This window comes from Leopardus geoffroyi, chromosome C3 (genome assembly GCF_018350155.1).
Source record: "Leopardus geoffroyi isolate Oge1 chromosome C3, O.geoffroyi_Oge1_pat1.0, whole genome shotgun sequence".
Taxonomy (NCBI): Eukaryota; Metazoa; Chordata; class Mammalia; order Carnivora; family Felidae; genus Leopardus; species Leopardus geoffroyi.
This window is the reverse complement of record NC_059338.1, coordinates 143,242,501-143,270,342: the sequence shown is the minus strand read 5'-3', so window position 1 is coordinate 143,270,342 and position 27,842 is coordinate 143,242,501. Positions and strand designations below refer to the sequence as shown.

Sequence of the window (27,842 nt, the reverse complement as noted above, 5' to 3'; positions counted from 1 at the left end):
TAGTATAAGGAAGATGAAATCATAATTCTCTTCCTAATATTTGCTACTGTCCTTCCAAATTTACTAATATTTGCATTTTCTTTCACAACACCATCACTAACTTCCTTACATCATCAGGACACAAATGTCTGAGATAGCCCAAAATATTCTCAGCACCCGAGGGGAGGAATTATATCTGATCATTTTGTATCGTCCCTGGTTTTGTTCATGTTAGTTGAATGAAGTAACCGAAGCCACTCATTTTAGGGCACATTTTCATACCTTAGATCCAAGAAAATACTCGCTCTAAAAGTCTCTCTGTCTCTCTTTTTTGGCTCTCCATAGAAATTTCAGAGACATGCTCTGCTCACATTCCAACACATTAAAGAAAATTACACTTAAGATTTCTTTTTTTTAAATTTTTTTTTAACATTTATTCTTTTTTGAGAGACAGAGAGAGACAGAACACAAGCAGGGATGGGGCAGAGAGAGAGGGAGACATAGAATCCGAAGCAGGATACAGGCTCTGAGCTGTCAGCACAGAGCCCGACGCAAGGCTTGAACTCACAAACCGTGAGACCATGACCTGAGCAGAAGTCAGATGATTAACTGACTGAGCCACCCAGGCACCCCTAAGATTTCTAATATTCACTTCAAGGAGCTTTCGTGCATTGTCAGTGTTAACTTTACGTGCATTTGTTACGTTCTCACAAGAGAACCCTGCAAGAAAAGTCATATTAAAAACAACAAAAGAGAAGCCGATTCTGGCACGTTCTTTAAAAACAAGACTTCTATAAGGTAAAAGAAATTAGGCATCCTTGGGTAGCTATCCTTCTCACTGAGCCAATGATTTGAATATTGACGCACGCATGCTGGGGATCTCCTTGCTTCAAGAATTCAGCAGAACTGACAGATTATGGAGTAGATATGCGGAGATGTACTTAGGTCTTTCCTTTAGCACGTCCTCATCTGTCATTTACTAGCCACACGATCTTAAATAATTCACTTAAATGCTCTGAACCTCAGTTGCCTTTACTGTAAAAGGGAGATCCAAACATCCCACTCGCCCCACTGGAAAGCGTTGTTAATACGCTTCAGATGTCGGCATAAGCGCCTCGAAACCGATAAGGGGCAATACCAATTAAAGGATAATTGCTCATTATCAAATTACTATAAAAGTATAAATGAATGGTAATGTCTCTTTCACACTCTTATTATCACCTGGTAAAATGGTCTAACATGGTTTTAAAAATGACTTTAATTGGTTTCATTTTCTAACACCCATTAGCACCCCTAAATTAGCAGTTGGAAGGACTTTTATTTGCTCCCTAATACGCAGGGAGCAAATACTAAACCGTCTTAACTTCTTTGCACTTTGTCAATTCTTCTTACTAACTTCAAACTAAAGCTGAAAGTCTTCACAGAGGATGCATCTCACCTCTCATAGAGCGTCTCATACTGAAATTTTGTTCAGCGACATCCAGATTGCTAGGCAGTACCTCAGAGGTCTTCAAAGATAATTTGCACAGATCCACAGCAAAGATAATTTGGCTCCTGTTTCATAGGCAATGGTCATAATAGAACTTCCAGAAGTTTTCGTTTCTTTTCAAGTAATCTCTACTCCCAACCTGGGGCTTGAACTCACGACCCCAAGATCAAGAGTTGCACGCTCTACCGACTGAGTGAGCCAGATGCCCCTATCACTTCTGGTAATTTTAGAGAAAATAAAAATATTGCTGGAGGCCCAGGGTTTCACAGAAGGCAGGCTTGTGTCGACTCTTGTGGATCTGTGATCACAGCCAGGGCGAGCGTAAGGTTAGCACAGCTAAGAACCAGGTCAAGTGTGTTGCTGGTGTCCTTGGCATTATCTCTTACCTGAATAGCCTCCCGTTCTCTCGATCCTGTGCCCAAATGGTGTGTCCTGTGCACAGTGATGTCTAGAGACATCTTGGGTTCAAACGTCTGTGTCTGACATCTCTCGGGACTTAATGTGTCAGTTTGTGAACGTGTTAAGTCAACCTAACCAAGCGTGTTAAGGGAGCAAGGCTGGAAGTCAGTCCCAGGTGAGACGCACATCTTACTGTGGCCAACTGTGGCTGATGCATTACAGTTTGTTCTAGGACGAGTCCATGAGCGTCCATGCCCGGAGCCATATGTGGGGGAATCACCTGAGGCTCAGGAGGCCTGCTGCTCAGGTGTCCCTAAAGTTACATGACTTCTGGGAAGAGACCGGACCAACATGGTTCTCTCAACAGTTTTGTGACCGCACTGGTGTGATCTTATGACAGTGCCACCAGCTTCAGCCCCTGTGTGGAGGACTCCAAGGAAGGCTCTGTGATGAGTTTCAGAACTTTTGGAGTTTACGCACAACATGAGGCCCTCTGGCTGTGTTCGTGCAAGCCCGGGTGAATTTTCAGCAGCTGGTGCTTATGGAACTCTTCTGTTCCAGGCAGCCTCACACAGTTCCTTTGTTGAACCTTACACAGCCTTCTGTTCCGGGGGGTGCCTTACACCGTTCCAACCATTTAATCCGCACCACAAACCCTACCTAAGAAATGGCTTTATTGCTTCCCTGTTGCGGATGAGGAAACAGAGGCGCAGAGAGGTAAAACTTGCCCAAAGACTTCTCTGAGGCTTTACGAAGCTCCATGGCTAGGACTCTGTCTGGCAAAATCCATCTATAGAATTCAAATCACTCGATAATTAGCCCTCAGCTTCTGCTGTGGCCTTGACAGAATAGTTGGATGGACTGGTATACAAAGGCTCCAGCGCTTTCCTGAGGCATTGAAAATAAACTAATTAAAGTTTTAGAATATGCAAACATGAGGGGTCCCTGGGTGGCCCAGTCAGTTAAGCATCCAGCTTCAGCTCACGTCATGATCTCACAGTTCTTGGGTTCAAGGCTGCATCAGGATCTGTGCCGACAGCTCAGAGCCCAGAGCCTACTTTGGATTCTGTGTCTCCTTCTCGCTCTGCCCCTTCCCCACTCACACTCTGTCTGTCTCTCTCTCTCAAAAATAAATAAGCATTAAAAAAAAATTTTTTTAAAACGAATATGGCAACATTACGTTTTACGAACATCTGATTTTCACGATTTGCTTCCACGTGTCTTATAAACACAAAGGTTATCTTTCGTCTTACTCCAACTAGTGGTTGTCAAAGCAGTTATTTGTCAACGTGCCTTGCTGTTTTTTAGTTCTTTCATAGAGGGCCTTTACATCTTGATCCAAGTGTAAAATTTATCTTTGCCTTTGCCGAGATAAATTACCACGGCTCCACACGGTCAGAGAGAACATTGACGGGCGCGCATCATGGGAAGCAGCAGTGCAAAAGAGTGAATCTTCCTGCCGCGAAAGCTAAAAAAAAAAAAAAAAAAAAAACGGGCAGCGAATGGGCCATCCTCAACCGTGACCTCTGGGGTACCTGAGAGGCCGCCCACAGCCAGGTTCATCAACACAGAAGGAGGTAGGGGCCAGTAGGACAGCTATGGCACCTTCTGTTTTTCAACTTTCCGAAGCTTTGTCCTGAAGGCATTGACCTCTTAGTTCCTTCAGGTACAGTGTCAGAAATTCTAGAATATTCACTTACACACGTGAACCAAGACGGTTACGGGTGACTGACTGAAAATCTAGCACGAAGAATAGATGTTCTCTTTCATGCTATTCTAATTTTTTTTTATTTTTCAAATATAAACTGTTTTTTGTGTTGGTGTTGGTGTTGTTGTATCTAAACCAAAAACTTCTTCGAGTCAGGGACTCAGCTCCCCGGAACCCTATGGATATTATGGTGTGAGAGAAACAGCAAATGGATAGTAGGCAGGCCCATTTTGAAAGCCTGAACACTCCTCATTTAAAACATGGCCTTGGGGGCGCCTGGGTGGCGCAGTCGGTTAAGCGTCCGACTTGAGCCAGGTCACGATCTCGCGGTCCGTGAGTTCGAGCCCCGTGTTGGGCTCTGGGCTGATGGCTCGGAGCCTGGAGCCTGTTTCCGATTCTGTGTCTCCCTCTCTCTCTGCCCCTCCCCGGTTCATGCTCTGTCTCTCTCTGTCCCAAAAATAAATAAACGTTGAAAAAAAAAATTAAAAAAAAAAAAACAAACATGGCCTTGCAAGTCGCCTGAAACATCACTGCTAGGATTTGTTACGGCAGTGTATGAACTCTAAGAATGATGATAATAAACCTCTGATTGGGGGCAGGAAACTGTTTCAGTTCATTAGGACACCTTGGATATGGATGTTCGACCCGCTGCTTCAGCCTGAGCTAAATCTCTGTGTTCTGCCCACCCCCCCTGGGGACTCCACAGGCTCCATCCACCTACAGCACCCTCCTTGGCTTCTAATTCTCAAACTGCTTTCCTAACTTACGGTACATTAATTGTCCTCCCAGGACGATGAAACATCGGAGGAACGTTTTATCATTCGCCACTTTCATAAACTCGAGGTGCCACTGGCTCAAAATGGCTCAGGTGTGCCTCAATTTAAAAAAAAAAAAGTGGGGCGCCTGGGTGGCACAGTCGGTTAAGCGTCCGACTTCAGCCAGGTCACGATCTCGCGGTCCGTGAATTCGAGCCCCGCGTCGGGCTCTGGGCTGATGGCTCAGAGCCTGGAGCCTGTTTCCGATTCTGTGTCTCCCTCTCTCTCTGCCCCTCCCCTGTTCATGCTCTGTCTCTCTCTGTCCCAAAAATAAAAATAAACGTTGAAAAAAAAAAAAAGTGACGTTTTTCTGTTGAAGGTGGTAAGGTGGACCCAGTTAGAGCCTCGTTCGACGTCTGCTCTATGTTTCGCTTCTTGGAAACCTACTTTGATGCGCTTCTTAGTCATGAAACTGATGGAGTTATGGTGGGTCCTGGTGGTATGTAATAAATGACAACACCCTCAGGTTTTTAAATTTCGTATGTCACAGAGATGACCCTTTCATTACTTTTATTCTCAAGACATCTTGGTATTATGGAATTTACTACTTAACAAATCAATGGATGCCCCTGACTCTTTGGGCAGGAAAGATTCCTAGAGGTGACTGAGCCTCTGTTCCTAGAAATGAGAAGGAACTCATCCCGCACCGCGTGGCTGGTTCTGTAATTAGCACTCTAGGTCCTGGGGTTCCACCTCCATCCTTTTCTACTAAAGCTACAAACAGGACCAATCGGTGAATTGATTTCATGATCATTACCAATCATGAGAAATATATAAGAGGCTACCCGGGAGACAGACATCAAATGACAATTATGTTGTTTCAAAAAAGTATACTGATAAATTTAAGCACTGAATAAAATCGAGGTATGAGATCAATTATCTGAATATTTCTGAACACTTGACATAGGCCTACAGGAGCACACGAACCCATAAGGTATTAGCATTTGGTTCAAACCTGTCTAATTTTTCAAAGGGAAAAGCAATCACCCTGTGTTGGCCTTTGACAGCAGGAAACACGTAAGGCGACCGCATTTTAACTATTTCCTATAATATGTATTTTAAATGTCATAACTTTATAATAGATGGCCTCATATGTAGTTGTTCCGATGTAAGTACAGTTTGGGAATAAAATAAAGTGGTAAAGAAAAATTCATTGAAAAGGATAACAGACTTCACCTTTTGGCTGTCAACGTCAACCAAATCTCTATTTAGGAGACTCTCAAAGACCCTAAGAACTGGCTTTTTAAAAAGAAGAACATTCCTCTTTGTAATGTAAAAGAAAGTTTCTTGATTTTGTTATTAAATGTAAATATATTCCATATTTGAATATATGGCGTCCCAGTCTTCACTTAAAGACCTGGAGTGGAGTGGAGTCTTTTTTTTCCCTCATAAAATGCAATTATGGAGAAAAGAGCCTTTGAGTGAATTATTTGAAGTAGAAAATCTTAAACAACCTCTTTCAGGGGAAAGGAGCTCTAACACCGGGTGACATAACGCTCAGGTTGCCACAGACACACACACTATTAATATTGTGTTGTTTTCAGTTCTTTCCCCTTCGACAAAGATCACAAATAAATATCCAACATCCTAAAACACACACGCTTAATTCTGCAAGCTGTTATAAGAAAGTCCTCTGAATTATTATAAATGCTTAAACATTAAAAATTCATCAGCGAGGAGAGAGAGGTGCTTTCTGTTTGTGGTGCTCGGAATTTAAACACAACCCGCTAAGAATGGCTGATTGTCCTGGGGAGGCGCTGCTGACAGCCATCAGCAGGTCTGTGCAAATGGTGTATGGAAAAGGTAATCAGAGCTTCAGGACTATATTTCAGCCCATATAATAAAGTAATTGTGAGAGCGTAATTGCAGTCTGGTTCTATACCATATTAGGCTGAGGAATGGGATGGTAAGAAAATATGAGATTCACGGAATTATTTTGTAAGCAATATCTGCAAAGACCATCTCCCAGAATACGCAGTATTTGTCAGAAAAAGAAGTTTAAAGCGCGCAGTGGTGTTTACCTTTAGAAATGCACCGTGATAAACCTGAACAGAGTAAACATTGGTTATTTTAACATTTTAAAAATAGCCTGAACTTATGAATAACTTCAGATATCAGCTTGGTATTGAACGGTATTAAGCAACTGATTTCAGCCCCTGAAAGCATTTTTTAAAAGTATTGAGCCTAAACCCCATTCTTTATTTCTGAACGATACCTAGAGTTCACATTTCCCAAGATTTAAATATTTGCATGATTGGAATTTCTATTTTGAAAAATTCATTCCTTTGGCTACTTCATAAACAATCATTGTTGGCTTAAGTTACCAAGTGACGGTATCCCGCAGGCTATGAGTTGCTCTCATAGCAAGAGAAGGGAAAAGAATGCTGGTTCTACTAGACCAAGAAAGAAAGAAAAAAGAAAGGAAGAGAGATGGAGAGAAAGGGAGGAAGGGAGGAAGGGGAGAAGGGACGAAGGAGACACAAAGGAAGACAGAAAGAAAGTTAAAAAGAAAGAAGGAGCAGAGGAGGTGAATGCACGAATGAACACAGGGATGTTCAGAGCCTAATATTAATAGTATTTAGGTCAAATATTAAACTCGTCCATTTGATTCTCAGTTCACCCATCTTCCATAAGTAGATTTATGTTACATCTAAGATTATTGTCTCTGTAAGTGCACACATCTTTTCCTTTTTCCATCTCTACCACTTAGCAGTTTCTAATGCACAGTAACTACTCAGGAAATAGTTAATGAATAAATTAACCAATATTCGTGAATGTCATGCTGCTGGGAGCTGGGCCTATGACAACCCTGGGGCATGGGCTCCAAAATCCATCAAGAAATGGGCTATGGAACCAAAGGTAAGGCATCTGCTTGTCTTTTTCATTAAATTTTTTGTTCCACTTTTATGGGACCTTGTACACAAACGTATATAAGCTACAGACATACACAGTGTTCACTCCCCTGGTCAGCCCATTTCCGATGAAACTTCAAAAGATGTTCAGCATGGGAAAAGCTCCTTGATTTGGGTAAAGGAAGAATCTAAAAGGCTTCATGTGCCTAAATGGAATTTCTAGAAGAAAACGCGCATTTTTGTCATTAAAGGGAATACCATTATTTACACAAGTCTGATTGTTTACAGAGCACTCATTTCAAAAACAGGTTAAGGCTTAAACGAAGTAAAGGAAGAAAACAAACCAGCCAACCCTGATTTGTCAGGTGCTGGAGACATCAGGTAGATTGGCATTTGTCTAAGAAATTTTGCATCCACCTACCTAAAATCTATCCATTCCGCCCTGCATAATTAGAACTAGTGTCTTTCTCAAGACCCTTCAGTCCACCGAAGTGTATGTTAACAATGACGGGGAAGGGAGCCCAGAAACAGAAGCTCATTGCGGGCAGGTGAGGAGGTAGGAGGGGAGCACTAGTCAAATGTCATCCAAGAAATAACCTGAAAAGAATCTTGAAAATAATGGCAGTCATCTTACAAATTACCATGACATCTGCCTGTGGGAGAAGGAAGGGAGGCAAGGAAGGAAGGAGGGAGAGACTGAAGGACACAGAAAGGAAAAGAGGGATCCAAGCCTCGGTCATTTGTTAGTTATGGGTCTCACTCTGACCTCTATACACCTGCCTCCAACTCCCACCCACAAACATCACTATATTCATACCCATTCAATTCCATTGCCCAACTTTTCTTCTCTTGGATTTTCCAAATTCTTTTCGGGCTAGGTAATACACTAATCCCTAACAATACAATCCCACTCTCGACTACCTTCTCCCATCGCTAAGCATCATCAGGTTTTGCCAGTGACCACAAGATTTCTCTCTTCCATCCACACATTGGGTATCTGCTTTCCTTCCTCCTCCCTGTTCTCTCCCTTTACTAGCAATGTCACTATGTCCTCTGCACCAGCCATTATTGGGACCTTGTTGAACAGCCTTCCATTTTAGACTACAATCAAGTACGCTGTTAGGCTTTTTTTTTTTTTTTTTTTAATCAAAAATAGAGAATTAGCGGAAGTCAAGAAAAGAATATGTGTGGACAAAATGTTCCAGGCTCTGTGGGAGAGATGACCAAACAAGATAAACATCTGCGAGGCCTCCAGACTATTTCTTTTTTTTTAAATTTTTTTTTTTTCCAACGTTTATTTATTTTTGGGACAGAGAGAGACAGAGCATGAACGGGGGAGGGGCAGAGAGAGAGGGAGACACAGAATCGGAAACAGGCTCCAGGCTCTGAGCCATCAGCCCAGAGCCCGACGCGGGGCTCGAACTCACGGACCGCGAGATCGTGACCTGGCTGAAGTCGGACGCCCAACCGACTGCGCCACCCAGGCGCCCCAACCTCCAGACTATTTCTTAACACGAAGGACAAAAGACCATCACATTATTTCACGCTTCTCAAACTCATACCCCTACGAGCAGGGTAACATTAGAATAACATGGAGTATCTTCCTGGAACACAGAGGTGACTGGACAGTAAGGGATTTAAAGTATCGTATTTATGTTAAAACAGACGTGGATGTGTTAGGGAAATCATATAAAATTCACGTGTTTCTGAAAGATGGAACCTCAGCCTTCTAAGACCCACGTAGGCTGCAGAGGCACTCTGGATTTGTCCTCTAGCCCCTCGGGCTGTAAATTCATCAGGGCGTTTCCGCAGAACACCGTGAGGACTTTTGTTCTGTGGATACTTGAAGATCGTGAGATACCTTCCGAACTGCCCACAGACGTTTCTGAATGTTTGGACACTTTAATATATTTCCCAAATTCACAGTTAACTGTATGCATATTTCCCACCAAACAAGAAATTTCAGGACAGCAACTGCTAACAATTTAGGAAGCTCGGCAGGTACACTTGCTCAGACGATATACACGGCATTAACATCCATTGCTAATGATTTGGCTGATTAATTACAAGCTGAATTTTCAGGTAGACTACAACACTCTCATGCTCTTTAGGACGTCAGCTGTTAATAGAATTCAACCTTTCAGATGAAGGGTAAAGTTTCTAAAAGTTTATCATTCATCGATAATTTCCCAAGTCATCAAAAACAGATCAATACTGATCATTCACTTTATCATTCACTTTATCAGACAATTTCATTCACTTTATCAGATAATTATCGTTCACTTTATCAGATAATTTCCCCAGGTAATCAATCTTCTCTGGTACATTCTTTTTTTTTTTTAAATGTTTATTTATTTTTTTAGAGAGAGAGAGAACGCATGCACATGAGTTGGGGGGCAGAGAGAGAGAGAGAAGGGGACAGAGGATCCAAAGCAGGCTCCCAGCTGACAGCAGAGAGCCTGAGGTGGGGCTTGATTCGTGACCTGAGTCAAAGTCTGCCACTCAACCGACTGAGCCAGCCAGGCTCCCCTTCCTAGTATATTCTTATTAGGGCTAAACATTAGTTGGGGGGCCTGGGTGGCTCAGTCGGTTAAGCCTCCGACTTCGGCTCAGGTCACGATCCCATGGTTCATGAGTTCGAGCCCCGCGTCGGGCTCTGTGCCGACGGCTCAGAGCCTGGCGCCTGCTTTGGATTCTGTGCCTCCCTCTCTCTCTGCCCCTCCCCTGCTCGTACTCTCTCTCTCTCTCTCTCTCGAAAATAAACATTAAAAAAATTAAATTAGCCTGCTCACAACAACGATTCGAAGTCCACTACAACTTCCCCCAACCCGTTCTCTTCTAACGATGACACTTCCCTTGGTAAAACACAGGCCTGATGTTTTCCTTCTCTTTCCCAAGTTGTTCCCGGTTCGCTCTGTGTTCTTATCCCAGTGAGCCCCTCACCCTCCACTGCGCCCTATTTCTTGCTCCGGATAACCTCACTCTCAACCCGGGCGCCAAAACAGATCCACGTCACCTCTGCGTATTTCCTCTTTTGATCACGCTTGCAGCCTCTCATTAGAGGAAAACTTTCCACTCATGAAGAATTTGTGTTCCTAGGTCTCTCAGGTAATCAGAATTCTGGCACTCAGTGTGTTTCCCTCTTGGCCCGGTGAGAGAGCAAGGGCCAAATTTAATGTTTAATTATAGTGATAATACCTAAGTTAAGAAGTATGCCTGTGTCTCCATTTCCCGGCTATAATGTTCTGCATGACTATTATTAGTAGCCTTATTGTCCGTGTTGCTTCTTATGTGAAGTTGCCTTAAGTCTTTTTTTTTTTTTTTTTTGTAAGTTTACTTATTTATTTTGAGAGGGACCATGCAGGCAGGGTGGGGGCAGAGAGAGAGAGAGAGAGACAGAGAGAGAGAGAGAGAGAGAGGAGAGAATCCCAAGCAGGCTCCGAGCTGTCAGCACAGAGCCCGAGGCGGTGTCTGAACTCACGAACCCGTGAGATCATGACCTGAGCTGAAGTCGGACGCTTAACCGACTGAGCCGCCCAGGCGCCCCCAAGCCCTTTTGAAAAGAGGTAGCAATATAAAAGTTAATTCAATAATAGGAGTCACCTTCCTTTTCCCCGAGGCCCAATTTTTAAGACCAAGGGAAACGCCATCTCCTCCAGGAAGCAGCTTGGATTCCCCCAACTTCAATCCGTCGTGTCGCTTGCCGTAACCCCCAGGACTCTGAGCACAGGCTTCACAACACAGCAATGACACCGCAGCTGTGTTCTGGGGACTGTATTCCTCCCTTGACCGGCCGCAGGGACGCAGGGGCCCCGGCTTGCTTGTCTCGATGCCTGTCACTCAGCAGAAAGCTCTGTACACAGGTTTTGTCCAGTAAATGCTTTTCAATCTCCGGAAAGGAATTCAACGCACCTTATTAACAAAGCGCTGTGCTTCCTTAGAAGCGCATTCCAAATACAAAGTCTGCTTCTTAGACTAAAATATTCTCATCTCATCCCTGCGCAAATATTTGTACGGGGACTGCATTAGAGCTACCTGAAAATAAGAAGTTATAATGGAAACAGTGACGCCGCCTTAAGTGAGGCAACCGAAATAGGAACCGCTTTAATACTTTTACTGAAATGTTCTCTGCTTGATAAAGTTCATTACCAGAATATCATCTTTAAAAGTGAAATGCATTCAGCTGAGCCCTTTTTTTCATTTTGTAAATAGATTTCTCCTTGCCTGAGCTCTCAGTATAAAGCACAAAATTGTCTTCCAGAACATTAGAAAAATGTCACCCATACACAGAGCTAGATTTTTAAAGTAAAAAGAGAGTTTTCCTCTTCAGCGTTTTAAAGGTACAGGAGCGCCTTCATCATAGCAATCACCCTGCACCGCAAGCCGTAAGAAGGGCTGAATCACCAGCCAGCAATCTGCTAGGTTCTAAAATGTGTTGAGATAACATATTAGAACCCAGGACAAAGTTAAGTCCCACGGGATATCCTAAGGCCATAAAGTCACCATCTTTTCAACATGACCCTACTGATTCCTACGGTCTATTTAAAACGACCCTGGCACTAATCTTTTTCTCACCTCCTCAGAATGACACAGAAAAGTAGCTATGTGGTAACTTTACAACCCAAGTGCCCAATTTCCACATCACGCCAGTGAAAAATTATATAAGCACATTCATTGCACGTTTTTGTTTTGTTTTGTTTTGTTTTCACATTAGTAAGCTCTTGAGTGGTCGGGGGTTACTAGAGCCGGAGTTTCTTCACAGAGTAAGTTCTCCCCCACTTTGAACACCTCACGCGTGTTGGGGTGAGACATCTCAACGAGATAAATGGTGCATCACCACCACTGCCCCTGAGCCAAGAAGTGACAGCAGAAATGAATCTTTGACCTTTCTGTTTTCAGCAGAGGAGTTATTTTTCTAAGAAATGAACATTCATACATTTATTAATGTCACTTTACCATAAGTACTGCATTCTGGCTGTTTTTAACCAAAATTCAGATACACTTTCGTGACTCTTCCACCTCTCAGAAATACATCCTTTCTTCCCCACCCAGCCACCCCCAGACCTTTTCTAAAGATTGCAAGTTATAGAAAGGCAATTGACCTCAGTAACTTTTTCCGCTGGCTTCCATTTTTTCCTTTCTTTTCAAAGCCCTCTTTAGGGAAAAAAAAAAGGAAAAAAAGAAAGATAAACACACTTCATATAACAAGTGCCATAAGAAAAATATGTTCCGGCAGACTTTTCCTAACTTGTAACTCAAAAGAATTTACATCATCTAAGTGTAAGTGCAAAGAGGAGAAGAAAGAAATCTCAAAATGGATTTTTGTTCCACTTTCAAACTCCGAGGCTAAGGGAACACAAGGGTTTCACTTCAGAAATGAATAACGAATGACTTCAGTACACATACACCTTTCTCTTTTTGGAAATACTGCACATTAAAGAGCGTTTTTTGGCACGGCTGACCTGCAGAGATATGGAGCTAAGCAGAGTCATGAATTCACTCACTCTGATATGCACACATGATACGCAATTAAAATCTCCATTCACATTCCTGCCGGGTTGTCAATCATGAGGAAAGCCTTTTTGACAACATTCAGCGAAGCGTACCGACTAACCGCTCAACAGGAACTTAAACAGTAACAGCTTTTGTTACTAGCAAGAACGAATTTCTTACCAAGAGTGGGTTCAGTTTCTAAGAAATCATTATGCTCTGAATTTTAGGGCCTTTCATTAAAAATGAAAATGTGTCAAAAAGATTTTGTATGGCCAGCTACGTGATGTAATATCTAGAAAACAAGAGATACACACACACACACACACACACACACACACACACATACAATTCCAGCCTTTTCAACTTGGCAGAATCTTTTTTAACTTTTCCCATGTAGAACAATGAACAATGATCTCATAAAGCAGTTGACTGGGGGGAAACGTGACGTTTCTAATTCATTCTGAAGTTTTTCCCTGGAATTTTACAACTTTTCAAATGGATTGGGACGCTAATCTCACTTGAAAAGTGACTGACCGGTTTACAAACTAATGGGAAAGCGACTTTTTTTTAATCATAAGAAGAATATTTAGCATGTCAGGAAATATCACATGCATCAAACCTTTCAATTTATGGAGCTCTACAGAAAACATTATGCACATAAATTCTTTCCAGATGAACCCAGAAGGTGCTCTGCTCATAACTTACTTTCTGTGGAACATCTAATCAAAGACTGTGCCCTTCATAATAGCACATTAGTGTGCTTTAAAGTCATAAATCCACAAAAACAGGGCCCAGTAAAATTGAATAGAGGATACCAGTTCATCTGCTGCTGTGTCTGCTTTGAGCAACTAACCTTGGATTACAAATTTGAAACAAGTTAATACTATCAGATATTGAAATATTTGTCTTCTTCCTTATCGTGCTCTGTAACTGAGAGAGCAGATGCATTCTGACCATTAGCAGTCATGACAAATTGCCTTGCTAATGAACGTTACACACTGAAAGTGCCATAGCTGATTAATCTACAATTTCCCACTACCAGAGAGAGAGAGTGGGTTACTCCAGCAGAGGGCAACTCTGATATTCTGCCAACAGGCCTCCAGGGCACAGTGTGATATTTAGAACAACACTCTAAATTCCATATGAACAAATTCTGAAAGCCTATGTGTATACAACAGGTTTTTAAAGAACATTAGATAATACAGCTTAGGTTGTAGCTGATGAGCCGTGAAAAATGGATGTGTTTTAACTATTTGGTTTCCTGGCAAGTACGTGTGAAAGAATATTCTCTGGTCTGGGTTTCTCTCTCTCTCTCTCTCTCCCTCTCTCCTTCCCTTTCCCCGCCCCCAAAACATTGGGTGTGCTTTGCATTTCACATAAAATCTTTCTTTTGTCAGTTCCTTTGTTGGTGCAAAATTAGCAGTAGTTCAAATTCAAAGTACTCCTATTCATTTACTGACCAATGTCATTCTAGTTCACATCAGCCAGCGAGCTAAGCTCTAAAAAACATAAAAGACTTGCTTCGCCACTGACGAATCATGTGTACATTTTTACAGAGCTTAAACCTTAATGCTTTCCCTGAAACTAACAATACAGTATATCTTATCATTCCTTTTTCACAAGCAGGCAGCTGCTGAAACGCTTGCCACTTCAAAATATCAATTGCTTGCCAGAGTTTTCCTCAACACACCCTGTCAAACTCATGTATATTGTACAATGAAAATGGTGCAGGCTGAAAGCTAGAAATTGTGTCAAATTCTGCTGTAAGGGTATGATGTGCAAAGAACAATGTATGACAACCGTAGAGACTACAAACAATGGCACTGGAGCCAGGGACTTCATAGATCACAACTGCGCCTGTACATATTTTATTGTAGGCATTATATATTTAAAGCATGACAAATGTACCATTGTACATTATGTGCTGCAAAATTGGGAGCTCCTCCCCCTAGTTCGCTTTTTGCATTTCTCCTGATGATGGAAACATAGTTGAGTTTCATTTCTTTTTCTTCTCTTAAAACATTTAAGGCTCTCAAATCATAAAGGAAGGAGACACACACACACACACGCACGCACGCACGCACACACACACACAAGGTTATCAAAACGAGTAAGAGAAAACAGAGACAATAATACAAGATGGGAAAATGAGATCTATTTGTTCACTTAACATTTTGGCTCCTCTCTGAGGACACAAAAGCAAGGATTATCTTAAACACTAACCAAGGGTATCAAGAGAACTACACTATCACTGTGCCTATAAATTGTTGTCTACCTAATTTTAATGCAGATAAGTGCTAGCTTATTGATTTGCACGATTTTCTAGCAAAATGGAAATCCCACGTGAATGTGTTCTTTGTGTGCAGAAAATATGGTTTAAGAAGCTTTTACTATTATTGCTTTCTTATGCCAAAAGAACAATTAAGCAAATAATATTTCACTACTCTATCGGGCTCATAACCCAGCACAGATTCCTGTTTGTTTAGATTATAAATAGCCTTTCCCATTTCCCACTTTGCTCCGTTTACTTTAAATGATTCTGGTTATTGAGAAGTTGTTTTTCTTCCAAATGTCTCCTTACAGAACATATAAAATCTGAAAACATTCTCACTTTGGAGCACACCTACTTAATTATAAAGGGGCTCATGACGACAACAGCCCTACCCTAATTCAGTCAATGACTGAAAATGGGGCACATGTTTATGGGAGAAAATTAGCGTGAATATGTATGTATTCCTCGCCTCTGTGACCTCGCTTAGGTTACAAAACCTTGATCACACAAGTAGCTTGGAGTGGAATTAACTGGCTCGAGGCTAAGGAAAATGAACAGATACGCTTTTAAGGTGTTAATAAATATTTTGGAAAGAGATTAGGTGGTTGAGGTGCTTAGGGGTGCTGACCTTTGGTGTGTTGATTAGTGGGACAATGATGCATTATTAACACACAGCAGCTGTACCTGAAATGCTGCCATGAATATAATAGCCTTTTATAGCCATCAGGGGAGTGAGGTAGGAGGCCTTTATTAACCACTAGACATGATTAGCACATTATGTGAACTTTAGTAGGCAAATTATCTCTTATTGAAATATAATGTTGGTTATAACTAATTGTAAACATGATTTTTAAAACTTCCTAGCGACCAACTCTAGATCTCACTACCATTCAGCTCATTATTGGCCAGTAAGGAAAACGTGTTCTGTTGTGGGAGGCACCCACAGGGGCTGAATCTCAAAAGGCAGGTAGTGGTAGTCACTGAAGGCTGACTTTAAAACTATTTGGCATTACAAGTTCGGGGATATTAGCATACATGCAAACTTTCTGTCTCTAATTAAGTAAAACTGCTCATGAACTAGAAAAGCTGCTTTGGGATTTTTCTTCCTCTTTATTTCTTTAAGCAGTTCTTAAAAGATTAGTTTTGCAGTAAATTTTTGAGAGTTACCTTGAAAAGTAACAGCATAATTTATTTCAAAAAGCTTAATTTTGGGAGAGAAAAGATTATCCCATTAGCCTTAGTAACTGAACATAGCGTGGAGAGTCCATTATGAACAGTCTTTTATGCCCTGGCAGAAAGTCATTAACATAAAATAAATCATTAGCTTTGATATTAAGCTTCTACTATCTGCAGGTTTCTATGATTAATGTTCATGACTGTATCTGCCAAATGATAAAATATACTTTTTGTTGAAAGGTTATCCTGACTCTTTATTAGTAACATTTCTCTTTATACAATTGTTGCTGGCATTTGGGGCTGAGGCATATTGGCGTAGAAAAGAAGAGCTGGGTTTTTTTTACATGCACGAAGACGCCAATGCATACTACACTTTACACTTTACCCATTTTTTTTTTTTTTTTAATTAACCATTTAATCGAGTTGAAAGACTTGAGAAAATCAGGTGGTGCACAGATACGTTTTCAGTGTAATTGGACTATCTTTAGACCCGGTTGGTCCGTGCGTTAATTTACCTTGTACATTGCATTTTGCATCTCTGACCCATGTATCAGAAGAAGGTAGTGGGGGGCACCTTGCTTTCCTGAAGTCAGGAACTGAAAGCGGGCATTCCCCTCTGCAGCTGTGGTATTCAACTTTTGCCTTACCTTCTTACCCTGCAACAGTTCCCACCTGAAGCTTCTCCCACTAGGTGCAGTATAGACTCCCATCGTGGAGAGGGAGCAGGAGGCCCCTGGGGGTGGGGGGAGGGACGTATCAATATAGAAAAGAGGGGGGGAGTACAGACTCATCCACACAAGTTCCACTTTCCCCAATTCACCTGTGAACCTCAACAAAGGTTACCTTTTTCACTCCCCTGCTGAAGGAATCACTTCTCTACAACTTTGGAAAACACACTAATTTCACTAGAGTAGCAGAAATACAAGAAGCGGGCCGAGAACACAGTATTTTTCTAAGGTCTACCTTTGTTTGAAGTTTTGAACGTCTCTCACTACAGGATTTCAAAATAATCTGCCTCTGTGGACTCCTTAATTCTCATAAGGCTTCCTTGATACAAATATAAATTATTTTCTCTAGTGGTTACATGGCAGATTGGGACACAGGTGGATTAAAGGTTTTGGTGGTGTCAGAACTTTTACCAGACACAAGGAAGTCAGGCTTCTAAAGAGAACAGAAAACAGAGGGGGAGGGATCATGTCCTTTTCATGCTTGTATTTATTTTGCCTGGGGAGTAAGTCAACACAGGTTTAAGGGCCCTCGGTTTTTATCTCAAATCTTGAACAAAAAGGAGTCTTTTCCTCATAGAGGCCTATGGTTTTCCTCAGAAAGATCTAGTTCCTCAATCCTATCAGGTTGTAATATGCCTAATTAAAGCCCTGGCATTGGAAAATATCTTCTCTCGTGAAATATGGCGAAGTTTCTTAAAATGGGGTGGTAATGAGGCATTCCTATTAGCGAGTATGATTTCCCTTGTCGTTATTGTTGCACACACTGACAGATTCTGCCAGTTAGGATAAATTCCTATGCACTTACGGCCAGAAATATATCCAGAACATTAGAAACACATAAAAACACACACTCACCCAACCACACACACACACACACACACACACACACACACACACACACACCGATTTTCCTGGCTAGGTAACCTCCAAATAGGTTCTCAAAGCCTTCAATGGAAAGGTATTTTATGCAGAAGGCTCACATTGTCATCGGTGTGGATCAGATACATATCATTTGTAGGTCTGCGTAGTAACTCAAAATACTTTATATTTTCTTGGCCACCAGCAAAGCTTCTTATCAACCAACCATGGCCTTACTTTAATTAGGAGCTCCTTTCAAGAATTTCATAAAAGCACATAACTCAGGAATGAAAACCAATAAATACTTGGCTAACGCAGAAGCATTTAAAACCCCAAAGTGAAAAATGGACAAACAGAAAAGCATTAACAGGAAAACTGGTTTCATGACCTTTGGTATTATAAATATGTATAAACGATGATTTTTCTTGAGGAAAATGGAAATCTGAAGATAGCTTTTAAAAGTTCACTTTAAAATTGTTCATCAAGTAGGGCAAACTTTCCATAGATCAAACTCTAGAGGTCTGGAAAAATATCGGTACTTCCTGTCATGAAAGAGCAGGGGGTTTCCTTCTGGCATTTTCCTCCTTCTGGTCTTTTCCGCTGCACCATGAACATCCAAGCACAGAGCAATATAATGTTCCCATTTTCCAAATGAATGCTATAGGGAGAAATATGTTATAACTAGGAAAGCTCATTCAGGTTAATGTGAATTCCGTGTCTCAAAGTATTACAGAAGAAGTTGCCATAATTAACAGTCTGCTGGCACTTCCATTATAAACCACATTTCTAAGCAGTTTGTAACTCAACAGTTTTTAATGAGAAATTGCTCTTCGGGATGAAACTTGGCATGTGTGGTTTAAAACAAAAAATTCTCAAATTCATTAGGGCAGATGTGAGCTGTATCGTCTTGGCACTCCAGCTTCCTCACGGACAGTCCATTTAACACAACTCGGTATCGACTGCTGGTCCCATCAACGAATGGAGACCACAGGCTATCTGACTCTGAGAAGTGCGCCTTCAAAGAAAGCGATCAATTGAAAAACGCTGCATCAATGACACCAAAGTGGAAGTAAAGAACAGGCAAGAAAGTTATCTTTCACGTTGGAAGGAGTAAATATTCCCATGTTTAACTTTTGCTTAAGTTCACTTTAAACAAACCAAGTGACATTCAAGCATTTGGATTCTTCACATGGAAGCTTCTGGCAGGGAAGGACTGTATAGTTGGGGCCACAGTATTTATTAACTACGGTTTACTACAATCTTGTGTTCTCCTCAAGGTATGCATTTTAGATTCTGGGATGTGGTTGTATCCAATGTTAGTTTTAACTTAAACAACTGATAATATTTTAAAAATGGAATTGTTAAAACAGCACTGAATCAAGTCATAATCATTACATGTTATTTTTATTGAGATGCAACGTAAATATTCTGTGTTATGACTTCCCAGAAACCTTGAGATTCACATTCTGATAGCTAAAATGTAGGAGAAGTTATCTAAATTTGATTAAGTAAGTTCTGCTTGTCCAACTATTCCCATTTTAATTCTCTATGCGTTCTGATGGGAACACATAAGTCTGTCAACCCATTTACTTTCTGTAAGTATAACTCACCTAACTTACTGCATGCCAACTAAAAATCAGGAGACCACAGCACCACTTCCATATTTCATATTTCACAATCTAAGTAAGATTTCCCACTGAAAGGTATGTGTCCAGGAGCTGTTTCCATGCTCTAAATACACTGTGCTTAAAATGTGGGGGTGGGGGGAAGGGGAAAGGAGAAAACCCTGAGAGCTTAGAAATAACCACCATAGTTATTTGCCCTCACAGCATCCTATCTAAGGTTCCTTGGTCTATTATCGTATGACCCTATGTCATATTCACTCAGATGGGGAAATGGAGAAAAGGAGACTAGCCTAATTTGGGATTTTAAAAAGTGGACAGGAGCCTGAAGACTGGCAGATTCCCATTTCCTTAGCCAGAAAATACGGTCAGGTACCGGAGGAAGAATGGATAAGTTAACATGATAATGGTAACAGGGATGACAAACAGAAAAGGGGGCTTGCTCAACAAGATGACCGCCATGGTGAGCCATGTTCCTGAGGAGGGGGAGAAGAGTTCACCTTAGAAAGGACAGATCTCCCAGGTTCAATTTAAGATTAGGGCAGAGTGAAGCAAGTGTGACAGGCTGTTCCAGGATTGGAGATGTTTGGGAAGAGGTGAGGGGGAAGGAGGGAAGAGGCACAAGTCACACAGACTGACCTGCCCTGAGGGCAGCCTTCTTCTAAACAGTACAGGAAGGATCGCCACTGGTTGAGAGCTATCTCCAGGGTGTTTTCCACTTTCTCGTATCCTAGCAAGATGTTGGAAAATCCTAGAGTAAATCATCCTTCATAGCTCAATAAGATTTCCCTCCAATTCTCTAAGTTATCCCTCTCTTGAACTGAGCCCACCACAAAAAAGTATGATCACAAAAATAGTTCCACACATCAGAACCAGTATGTGAGACCCAGTTTGGGGTCCAAGGAAGCCACTATGGAACTGGGAACTCTCCCCTACTTCTTCCAGGTTCAAGTACCTCACTTCTTTCCTGTTCTCACATCCCTTGCAACCACATCATTTCAAAAAGATCTACGATAAGCAGCCTATTAGATAATATTTAAATATCAGCTTAGTCTTCCTAAGGAAAATATCAAAATGATTGTTCATATCATCATTCAGTAACTTTAAAAACACATGACAAACTGTGAGAATACTAAGCCATGTAAGCTATGTTAAAAAATAGCATTTGAGGGGTGCCTGGGCACCTCAGTCGGCTAAGTGTCTGACTCTTGATTTTGGCTCAGGTCATGATCTCACAGTCGTGGGATCAAGCACCGTGCTGAGCTCCACACTGAGCCTGGAGCCTGCTTGGGATTCTCCCCGCCCCCCCTCACTGCCATCTCCCCCATGCCTCAAAATGAATAAATAAACTTTAAAAAATAGCATTTGATCTCTCCAAAACTCGTAACTATAATTTCTGGGTGGACATTTAAAATTGGAATTTGTGACAGCGAAATATCCCACAAAGTCAAGACAGCTACATTTGAGGTTTCTGTAGATCTGATTTAGTGGCCAAAACCATATGACGGTTTGTTTTATGCTCTTTCTTACCCATACAAAATTTATTTGAAACATTTAAAGACCTCAAAACTTAAGAAAGATCCAGCCAATAAAATCCCCAGGGGAGTTTTAATCACACTAATGACGTCCTAAGTATCAGCTATGAATTTCCTAGAGTCCTGGAAGTTATGGAGGTAGACAGAGAACTAATCAAGCATGATGCTCTAAATTGCTTATAACCCTCCCCTTCCTCCTCCTCCTCCTTCTCCTTCTCCCATCCTCCTCTTTTTTCTTACATTTATTAATTAAAGTAGGAATAATGACTCCGCCTTCATTGTTTGCCTATCCGGTATTTTAGATGTGATGCGCTTTGTCACGTTAAAGTACAACCCATAACGCTCGAACTAAATAGGAAAATAAGCTCAAAGGAGATTCTGCAGAGACAATAATGAATCCTGTTTTTCTCAAAAGTTCTCAAGTGTTTAATGTTAGTGCTGACATTTCAACGCTGAGTTCATCACACATAGGTCCTTCTTCCTATGTTTATAGGAAAAGATTATACACTGTCCTTCCTCATTTCAATGACAAAAGCCCAACAATCCCCAACGGCCATTATTCTTCACTCTGTATATAACCAGCATTAAGCATGGGTTTGTATCTTGGACTTCCCTGTGTCTAAACCAACCAAAGAAAGATTCAGGACCCTATTCCACAAAAGCAACCACTGAGAAGAGTGAAGATCATTATTTCCTCTCCCACTGCTGGCAGAGGTCAGCATCTCTGTGATTAGCCATGTCATAACATCATTGTATTACCGCTCCTTATGTGGGCAGATACTGAGCAGTAACTGAACACATCACATCATTGTAAAAATGAAAAAGTGCCACTTCTTTGTCCCAATTTAGCATACAATCAGTGAAAACAATCTTTACAAATGACACTGCACTAAGAAACTGAAAGGGACTGTTATTACTCCGTAGGTTTAGATTCAAACGCATGCTCTGACGTCTTCAACTAGGACAAAAAATAGAACTATATTTTACTGCTGCACTCCAATCGTGAGCTCCTTTAATCTAATTTCAATTAAGGGATACAATGTTACTTAAAATAGTCTTAATTAGATGAAACGCAACTATGGTGCCATCTCTCAATGTCTGAAATGTAACCATGCTTTAAGTTCCAGGAGGTGAACCCTGTCACTTTCAGCCTGCATGTTTGTGTCCAGTCTAGGAGCTACGCTGCTGTTTCAAAGGCTGACCTATATACAGCAACATGCCATCCATTCTGGCTGTTTGTAGAAGAGATGCCTCTCACCGTTGCCATAACCAACATCGCCCGCATTGTTCTCACTTTTCTCCTGCAATGGGCTATGTGAAAATGGAGGCCAGTTTGCATAGTGATGTGTGCATAACGTAATGTGCTCTTACAATAGAGCAATGGTAGATTAAACTGTTTCCAAAAAAATTCCTCCCACGGAGTTTATGGGCTGAAAAATGTAAGTAGTGTTTTGGCAATGCAGTGCCGGAGAGTGTCAGCAGGGTAACACAACCCCCTTTTAGTTTAGAGAAGCTTCAGGAAGAGGATATTCATTTTGTGGATTAGGGTCTCTTCTAACATTGAAAAAACGTCAGTGGGAAAACTATAGCGACAACTGCATGGTTCTGAACCGCACACAGATATTGGTTCCGCTGGGATTTATTAGCACACCGACTTTAACTGCAAAAGTGTTGGCAGATTTAAAATAAAGATAATTATTAATTTATGATCTTATCACCCTATTAAAAACAAATAACCTCACAAAGTGACTGCTTCTTGTAATAAACTGCATATTCATTACACCTCTGAAAGACACAAGGTTTACTTTGCAGTCTTGGCTCTCAGAGGGAAGGCTGATCCAACTTATTTTTACTAAATGTCGATACAGATTTCTGATTTCACATCTTCCAAACTTCTGTCCATCTTCCATATCCCTGCAAATTCACTTGAGTCATCACAGAAAATGAATGCTAGTTGACTACATTCTAAGCAACGAAAATAGCGGGGGTGGACAGAAATTGTGTATCAGTGTTAATCATGATGGAGTAGAAAAAAATTAGTGTCTGGGTTTTCTGGGGCCTAGCAAACCTACTCGGTATATTTGATATAATCGGGGATCAGTGACAAATATATTTGATAGACTGCTGTACAGAGAAAGGCAGGGGAAGGCATTCTTGGAGAAGCATTTCCATGAAGTCTCTTCCTACTATTAGAAGTATATCATGACTTTGCATCTTTAAAAATCCATTATTCCCTGGATAAGTTAAATAGAAGACTTGCAACAGGCCTATAGAAAGGGTGGCTAATTTGCATTTAAAAAGAACAGTTTGCTCCTCATACACGGGGGGACTTAAAAGGAACTTCAATGAGCTAGTAAAGAAATTCTGAAGACTTTGCAAATCAATTTATTCAATTCACAGCACAACCCACGAAAATTATTTAAAGCACTTAATTGGAAAATGATTTAATATATTGAAGTAATTCTTGATTTTCCAAAGCATTTAACTTTTAAATTAAATCTGACCCTACTATCACAAGAATGACGAGTGAAATGTGTATCCAAGTCGTTGCCTTCTTTTTGGAGCCTAAAATCACCATAAATTTAATAAGATTTGTCCAGTTTCATCCCCAAAATGGTTCTGACCTTTTGGTTCTGGTTACAACTGTGGAATATGTGTTTACGATCCAGGATAGGTCTGCTACTTTATTATTTTTATTAGTATTGGTGATAGTTTATGAGCCACATAGAACTTTACAAACACAAAATACTTGCTTATAAAAAGGCAAAACAGATTCTAGAATGGGAGAACTAGGCTACTGACAAATAATGAAACTTCACACAAACTTCTCTTGTCAAAGTTACCGGAGCTTTCCAACCTGTTCCTAGCCAAAGAGCTCTCTCTGTGTGATAAAATGCCTTTCTGCCTTGCCCAAGACTAGATTTCCTTCGTTCCAAACTTCCCTATCCATCATCGGCATACATTACCATCCCTTTTACTGAGCCTTACACAACATCAAGGAGCTTCAGCACGGAGTGGTATCTGCGGCTCACTTAAGTCACAGTTGTGTGTGTGTGTGTGTGTGTGTGTGTGTGTGTGTGTGTGTGTGTCTCGACTGACCAAGACTCGGAGCTGCGAGGCGGTTGCGTGGTGGAGAGCCCCGGGGGCTAAGGATGCAGCGCGCTAAATACCTCTGTATCACGTAAGAAAGCTGTTTGATGATGCCTCGCTACCAGGCAAATACTAGAAGTCCCAAGGATTTACACAGTGGAATTCACCGAGGGGCCAGCATGGAATTGCTTGCAGGAGACAGAGTATCAGGCAGGTTGAGCGGGAGCTGGGCGTCTAAACCACTCGCGCCGTGTCTCCGAGAGCTCACTCCTCCGACGTTCACCCGGCGGGACCGCTTAACACACGTCCAATGAGCCCGAGGCGAGGACAGCCGTGGCCCTGCGGCGCTCTCGGGAAACCGGTCCCTGCGCGTCCTCCCTCTCGGGGCCGAGAGTTGGAGAAGCCTCGAGGATAACCCCCTCCCTTCCTATCCCCTGACCACTCTATGGGACAAACGGGGCTCCGCCGTAGCTCTGCCGGCGCCCCCCCCCAACCCCCGCCTCGCCCCGGGCCAACCGCCCGGTTAGCCGCGCCCGGGTCCCCCGCGGCCTTGGCACCTGGGGTCACCGGGCTGGCGCGTACAGCCCAGACCGGGACCCTGCTCCAGCCCCGTGAGGAGTGCGGGAGCTTGGGACGCGAACTCAACGCGCTAGCCCGGCTTCTAACAAACTTGCAATTACCGCGCGCACCGCCACCCCCCCCCCAAAGCGGGAGCTGTCCCCCAAACCCTGTTATCCCCCTGCACCCTGCACCCCGGCCCGCAGACCGGCGTCCGAACACCGGGCTCGGCCGCCCGAAAGGGTTTAGGAAAACAAAAGACTTGTGGAGCAATTTTCCCCGTGGGGGGGCGGAGGCGTCTCCCTGGTCCCTGCACCCCGACTCCCGGCTGCTCCCCTGGCAACTAATCCCGGGCAGGGAAGCGGTGCCACGAGTCCCCGCAGCCCAAGAGAGGGCGGGAGGGAGAAGGGGAAACTAGAAAATAAACGGAGTTCTCTTACTCTCTGCCTCCGTTCCCGGACCCCAGACACACCCCCAAAGTATTCCGTGGTTTTCTCTTAATTTTTTTTTTTAAACGCCCCCCGGCAAACCTAGGCAGGGAGCCTCAGTCGCGAACAGCAGGAAGGAAAGAATCCGAGCAAATCGTGTCACTTTCCGCACAATCGCGGTGTTTGGCAAACCCCCGGAGCTGTGCTGCACAGTATTTACTACCCAAGCGCACGCAGGGCTGTAGCGGGCTGCGAGCCGAGCGCGCCCGGGACCGGCCTCCGCCGACCGGCCCCGGCAGCCGAGCCGGCCCGCCGCCGCCGCCGCCGCCCCCCTCCCGGGATCAAGCAGCAAGAACACGGTGGAAACAAAAGCAGAGCGTTCACCTTGTTGCAATAGTAGGGGTCCAGGCAGGGAGAAGGTCCCAGACAGGGAGCGTCGGGCGCAGCGGCGGGCTGGGCTGGAGGTGGATAAAATCTTACGTCCATTTCACTCTCACATCAAGCAACTCCTTTTCTTTTCCTTTTTTTAAAAAAAGTGTTCAGCAAAACAAGCTTAGACGGAACAGAGAGAGGTGTCTGGACTCAGGAGTAAAAGAAACACCTTCCTTCCCTCACATCCGTTTGTGGTTTGTTTAAGAAGAAGAGGAGAAAAAAAAAAAAAAGAAAAAAAAAAAAAAGAGGGGGGAAAAGCGCTCAACTCTCCCCCAAGCCGCGGCGCGCACCCGTCGGCGCCGAGCGCGCAGCCTGCTCCGCCGCCGCCTCCCGGCCCCGCCGCCGCCGCCGCCGCCGCCGCCGCCGCCGCCGGGCAGGTAACTTCATGCGCTCATTGTCCCCCCGCCCGCCCCCCCCATCCCCGCCTCCCGCGCCCCTCGCCGCCCGGCACACGCGCTCGCGCTCGGGCTCTAGGTCCTGGGCGTTTTATTGGAGTCTCTGAGTTGCTCTGCTTTTAGTTTATTTTCTCCACCTTGGAGGCCTGGGATGGGGGGAGGAATGAAGAGGGGGACAGGGCGGGAGTGGGGGGGAGGGGGTGAACGCCCCGGGCCGGGCGGGGTAGGGTGCGCGGCAGGACGCGGGGCTGCTCGCGGCCCAATGGCTGCGGCGTGGGGCTGGGGGCCGGGGGCCGGAGGAGGGAGGAGCGGAGAAGGAGGAGGAGAGCGCGGCCGGGACCGGGCCGGGGCGGCGGGACCCCGCCGAGCCTCCGCCGTGCCCGAGCCGCGCTCCTCTCGGCCAGCGCGTCGCACACAAAGGGGCTGCGGAGCCCTAGCCACCGGCCGCCCCGGGGCACGGCGGGGAGCGCGCAGCAAGGGGGCGCTGTGGCGCACCCCGCCCCGCAGCCCCGCCCCCGGGCCCGCCCTGGCCCCACCCCGCTCCCACCGCCCGCGCCGCGGCGGTCCCCACCTCTTTCTCTGCATCCGCCGCCTCCCCTTGCGTGGCCTTTCCCACTCCTGTCTCTGCGCCCCCACCCTTCTCCCAGCCCCTGGTGGTGGTGACTATAACACGCAGCGCCGGTCCTGGGGACCAGGAACCCGCAGGGAGCGCGAATCATCCGTGCGCAGTAATGGGCTACTGGGCTAGGGACAGGAAAGGACTGCAGGGCGTGAATGGGCTTAGGAGTCTCCTCCTTTCTGTTGCTCCCTTCTGCCTGCAGCCCTCACCTCCCAGAGATCTGTGCTCCACTGGAAGGTTTGCAAGGCTAGGGCTACCTGAGAAACTTTAAGAAGACCACAGGGGTAAGTCAAAGTGTAAATAGGGAACCGGTCATCAGCACACACGATCAGGCTTGAGGGAAAACACGTGGGCTTGGTAGTTGCCCCGGGTGAGATTCTTGTCTCTTAACATTGGAAGCCCAGTGATGCTCTTGGAGAGGCACAGAACGCCTGGAATCAGCCTCCCCCTTCCTCGGGTAGGTAAGTGCGGGGAGGAAATCACCAATCATGGTTTCCGTCCTTACCTCTAAAACACAGGAACTTGCAACTTCGTTTTTCCAGATGACGGGGGTGGGGAAATAGGTAAGTCTTGGCTGTAGGCCAACAGATTCATCCCCGAGGCTCTGTCCTTGGTGGGAAGTCCAGGCAGGAGAGGGTTATATTTACCTTCCCAGGAGGAAGCACCCCTGCACACTAGGGCCCAAGACCCCACAAAGGGAGCCTGGAAGTACTTCCTTCCGCTTGTTTCTGGCGCCAAGGAGGATGCTAAGAACATTTTCCCACTCCACACAACTTTACAGTGCATGTTGATTGCCAACTGCTCCGTGCAACTTTCTCACAGCTGTGTCGCTTCCTCTGCAATTGAGAGCACCTGTCCGGTACAATCAGAGAGAGCTGGAAGAAAATCTATGAAGAAAGTATAAGAAACGATAACATCGTTGGGCGTCTATGCGTGGCTTTTCAGGAACCTTTTGCTAAACATTGCTTTGTAGTTTTTGCATCTTTCCACCCCCCCCCCCCGCCCTTAAACCATTGTTTTCTTTCTTCTCGCCATCATTTTTATAAGTAGCAAAAACCCAGCCTTTTCCATAGCTCAAGATTGACATGGTGGAAATTGCATAGGGGAGAGAGCAGTAAGAAAAAAAGAATTCCTCTCCTCTGGATTCAGAAGAACCTCCACATTTACAGGTCCTTCAAGGTACAAAATGAAAGTAAGAAACAGAAAATGTTTCTCCCCTTAATAAAGGTCTTTATGATAAAATTTCGATGAGGTGTTGTGTTTTGTAATGTCAATGTTCAAATTCAATTGTAGATGCTAAAATATGCTTATATATATATGTATTTCCACAAGTTAAAAAAAAAGCTTTTGGGTTGACATTAAATATTTCCAAACTTAAATTTCTGTCATCAGTT

At 43.6% G+C, this 27,842-nt stretch overlaps 1 protein-coding gene across 2 annotated transcripts in view; it reads right to left on the bottom strand.

Moving 5' to 3' along the window:
- TOX (thymocyte selection associated high mobility group box) overlaps nucleotides 1–25,770 on the bottom strand; it is a 310,553-nt gene extending 284,783 nt beyond the window's left edge. The window contains exon 1 of one of the 2 annotated variants that reach the window (XM_045455163.1): nucleotides 25,387–25,770. In XM_045455163.1, coding sequence (XP_045311119.1) covers nucleotides 25,387–25,488 — 102 coding nt within the window. In that variant the 5' untranslated portion in view covers nucleotides 25,489–25,770. The remainder of the gene's footprint in view (nucleotides 1–25,386) is intronic. The other variant, XM_045455164.1, reaches the window with a different exon arrangement.
- Between the last annotated feature and the right edge of the window lie 2,072 nt (nucleotides 25,771–27,842).